Source organism: Semicossyphus pulcher, unplaced genomic scaffold, assembly GCF_022749685.1.
Source record: "Semicossyphus pulcher isolate SPU_LCO1_2020_fin unplaced genomic scaffold, fSemPul1.0.p SCAF_24, whole genome shotgun sequence".
Taxonomy (NCBI): domain Eukaryota; kingdom Metazoa; phylum Chordata; class Actinopteri; order Labriformes; family Labridae; genus Semicossyphus; species Semicossyphus pulcher.
In genome coordinates, this window is record NW_027211698.1 from 5,581,328 (window position 1) to 5,585,322 (window position 3,995).

At 44.8% G+C, this 3,995-nt stretch overlaps 1 protein-coding gene across 1 annotated transcript; it reads left to right on the top strand.

Moving 5' to 3' along the window:
- Window positions 1-813: 813 nt before the first annotated feature.
- On the top strand, window positions 814-2,851 carry cryaa (crystallin, alpha A). The gene is made up of 3 exons (XM_069675590.1): window positions 814-1,011; window positions 1,431-1,553; window positions 2,642-2,851. The coding sequence occupies exons 1-3, from the start codon at window positions 814-816 to the stop codon at window positions 2,849-2,851; spliced, it is 531 nt and encodes a 176-aa protein (XP_069531691.1).
- Window positions 2,852-3,995: the final 1,144 nt, after the last annotated feature.

A 3,995-nucleotide genomic window follows, 5' to 3' on the forward strand; every position in this document is an offset into this window, starting at 1 on the left:
AATCGAGGCAGCAGAAGACCAGCAACTCCTGCGTTCTGCAGGATAAAATTACTGTTTTTTTGAATGGAGTCTGGTGCGTTTGAAGAGAGTGATGTAACGTCTGTTTCTGGTTGAAAAAAATCCCCTTCCTCTTTAACAAAAAGGTCAATCTCTGTAGGGATCCTTTCTGTAATGTTGTCGTATAATACGTGAGTAAATCCATCTGTTCTCATGTCTCTGTGTCCGTTGTCGTCGCTCCATTGACTCAAGCATCATTGTCTCTAAATCTGCCCTCAGTCCCACCACACAGACTGAACAATACGGCTGTATTATGTCACTGACAGTCTGACGGAGTAGATGTGTATTTGTTTGATGTACTATCGCTCAGGTAAAATGTCTCTGTAGTGTGCTTCCTGACCTCTTTGTCTCTGTCCGGGCCCTCCTCCTCCTCCTCCCTCCTCCCCAGCCGGCAGGGTTTGTTTTGGCAGCCCTGGTTGTCTGGTCGGTGGGTGGTTCTGGGTCTGGACCCAGCGGTGCCCCCCTCCTCGCCATCCTCAGCCCTGATTCTGCTGACGGGGCCCAACCCACCATGAGATAATGCCATTCCAGAGGGATCCTGGCTAAAGCCCCTCTTTCTGGCTCTCAGGTATATAAAGAGGAGGCGGCTGTGGAGCAGAGGACGAAGCACTCTGGAAACTCTTCTTCGCTTGTTGGTTTTCCTCCACACTCTGCTCTCTCTATCTCGCCTCATTTCCTTCCTTTATTCCCCCTCCTGGACTCTGAGCTGAGCAGGTACATCTTCACCTGAGCTTCACCACACTGTCTCCAGTCACTATGGATATTGCCATCCAGCACCCCTGGTTCAGACGCGCCATGGGCTCCGTCTACCCTGCCCGACTCTTTGACCAGTTTTTCGGAGAAGGCATGTTCGACTACGACCTCTACCCCTACGCCGCCTCCACCATCAGCCCCTACTACAGACAGACGCTGTTCCGCAGCTTTATGGATTCTTCCAACTCCGGCATCTCTGAGGTAACGAGACGAGAACCAAGACTCAAATGGAGACAGAGCTGGCTTAATTTAATAATTCATTAATTAGTTATTAAAGGAAGAGAAGGGTTGTTTTCATCTAAACATTGCTTACAATTTCAACCAAAGCAGCAGGAAATGTCTTTTTATGTGCAAAATGTTGAACTTTTTTCTTTCCTACAAAAACCGATGCTTCTTCGATAGTATTTAAAACACTTTAACAGATTTATTTCTTACTTTTTACACTGGATTTTGCTCATTGTTCACAAGTATTACATTTAAATATCCTGATTTTGTTTAGTTCGCTTCCAGAAATAGTCTTGAATTTAGCTACTCTACATTGAAAAATAACTTCTACTGAGCCCAAATCAAGAATTTCCTTAACTTTATTAACTCCGTCAATGCTTGTGTGTCTCCCTCAGGTGAGGTCCGACAGGGATAAGTTCACAGTTTACCTGGACGTCAAGCACTTCTCTCCCGACGAGCTCAATGTGAAGATCACTGACGACTACGTGGAGATCCAGGGGAAGCATGGAGAAAGACAGGTAACGCTCCTCTTCTCTACCTTAAACACTCATGTGGACAAAGTATGCAACAAGGGAACATGTTAGTATTACTTTGAGTCAAAAACAACAAATATAAGGTGCACCTGTGATGTGTCAAAACCCTTTAAAAAGACTCAATGCAGCAGTGCCCTAAACTTACATCCTTTCTAATGACCAGCAGGGGGCGACTCCAAAGAATTCTCTCTAGATTTATTCCCTCTGTAAACATTTTCCTAATGGTCTCAATCTCTAGTTTCAAGTCTTCTTCAACGCAGCATGATGTTCATTTAGTCAGCGATGCTCCCATTTAGAGTCACACAGACCAGAAAGCAGGGGAGGGTTTAGGGCGGGGCTACCTGTGATTGACAAGTCACTCACACAGCAAACTTAAAGGATGTTTTGTTCACAGCTAGGTTGCACTAAAAGACGTTTCCTTGAGCATCCCAATTAATATCACAGAATTATGTATGCACCTTGCTAACTAAGCTAGCACTAGCAACAAGCCTTTGCTAACCCCTTGCATATCTCCAGTTCCACCCTCTGTCCAAATATGGTAATTTCCTGCTCCAAAAAAACAAGATGGCGGCACTCTGAGGAGCCATCTGTTCATTTAAGGTGGTTTTGTTTAAAGCCTTTTGTTAGCTAGCCAAAATTAGCATCCCCATTAATATCACAGTTACTGAGACTTATGTATGCATTTTGCTAACCAAGCTAGCATTAGCCAATAACAGAGCCTCTGCTAACCCCTTGTATACCTCCAGTTCCACCCTCTCGTCATTTTAAGGTGGTTTTGTTTAAAGCCTTTTGTTAGCTAGCCAAAATTAGCACCCCCATTAATATCCCAGTTACTAAGAATTATGTATGCACCTTGCTAAGCTAGCATTGGCCAAAAACATAGCCTTTGCTAAAGCTGTTGTTTATCATATTTCCACCCTCTAATCATGGTAATTTCTTGCTCCAAAAAACAAAGATGGCGGTGACCAAATGCCAAACTTAAGGCTTCAAAACAGCAGCCCACGAAGCAATATACAGTCTATGATAAAAATAACGTCTTTACCTGACTCTGCCATCCTCCTACTGTTTTTCAGGACGACCATGGCTACATCTCTCGTGAGTTCCACCGCCGCTACCGCATCCCCTCCAGCGTCGACCAATCATCATTCACCTGCACCCTGTCAGCTGATGGTCTGCTCACTCTGTGGGGGCCAAAGGTCAGCGGGGGGAATGAATCCAGCCGCAGCGAGCGCAACATCCCCGTCACCCGTGACGACAAGCCCAATGCTGCTGTCTCCTCCTAGAAACCGAGCGGTGGCGACCCTGAATCGACCGGGATGGACGACCGGAGTCTCCATCCTCCACCCTTTGGCTTTTTCTTCTCACTTTCCCTTCGAGGATTTCTGTGTCCTCCTCACTTCTTCCTCTGTAGATTCTTCTTAGCTTACAGTATTATTAGTATCATTGTTTGGAGCTTAACACAAATCTCCCCATGAGGATGGTTAAGTGAGGGGCGGCTGGAGTTTTTAAAGAGAAACCCCATGTAAAGGATGAGACATTCACTGCTGGTTGTTGCTGGTGTTCGTCAGAGCGAGCCCTCTGACGGTGCAGGTGGTTGGGGTTAAGCTTGGAGGTAAATGTCACACATGTCTTGTCCCAGATTTTCCATCAGTGAAGTTCTCCGAGGCCCTGGCTGCTTCCATTCTTGTGCTGACTCTTTGAAACCCTCTCCTCTCTTGTCTTAAATATATCCTGTGCTGTAGTGTAGGACTTGTTCAATGGATACCTGCTCATTACTGAGAAGTCCATACTAAGAAACAGATAATAAAGCTGTACAATTAACAAAAGGCAACTCATGTGTGCATTTCTTCTTTACTCTTAAAAGGTTTCAACTATGACATCAGTGCACCTGATCAGGGTTCTGGGTAGATATGTATACACAGCTTTAAAGATGAAGATTTCATGACACTTCCTGCTACATTAAAAGCATTCAACTAGCAAAATATGGGGGCTTTTATTGTGAAGCAGTCACAAAAAAAAAAAGTTATCACAGAGGTCACAATTATACAAGAAAATAAGGTAATTTCGAGCGTTTTCTGAGGTTGAGAGGGGATGGCGCCAACACAGAATTGCAGTTCCTGAAATGACCACTTGAGGCTAGCCCCACAGTGAGTCAGTCCCCATAGAGCCCCAGGTTAAAACTTTACAGCAGAAATAAACATGTTTACAGCCTGGTACAAAAAATGTTTCTCTTCATGACAACTGTACGGGGAGAATCTTTATACAACTCACCTGTTTACATTATATTAAGGCTTAAAGTGATGCATCATTAGAGGCGTGGCCTCTTTGAGTGACAGGTGGGAGCTGCTAGCTGCCTGCTAGGTGTCACCTCAGCTAATTCAGTCACTTTACTTAACCTCTTGGGTAGCCAACCTCTCCAAAAACAAA

Bases quoted from the DNA above. Each gene is read 5' to 3' on its own strand.
- cryaa (XM_069675590.1), top strand. From the start codon at position 814: ATGGATATTGCCATCCAGCACCCCTGGTTCAGACGCGCCATGGGCTCC. The intron at 1,012-1,430 runs GTAACGAGACGA...TGTCTCCCTCAG, and splicing joins CCAACTCCGGCATCTCTGAG to GTGAGGTCCGACAGGGATAA. The intron at 1,554-2,641 runs GTAACGCTCCTC...ACTGTTTTTCAG, and splicing joins GGAAGCATGGAGAAAGACAG to GACGACCATGGCTACATCTC.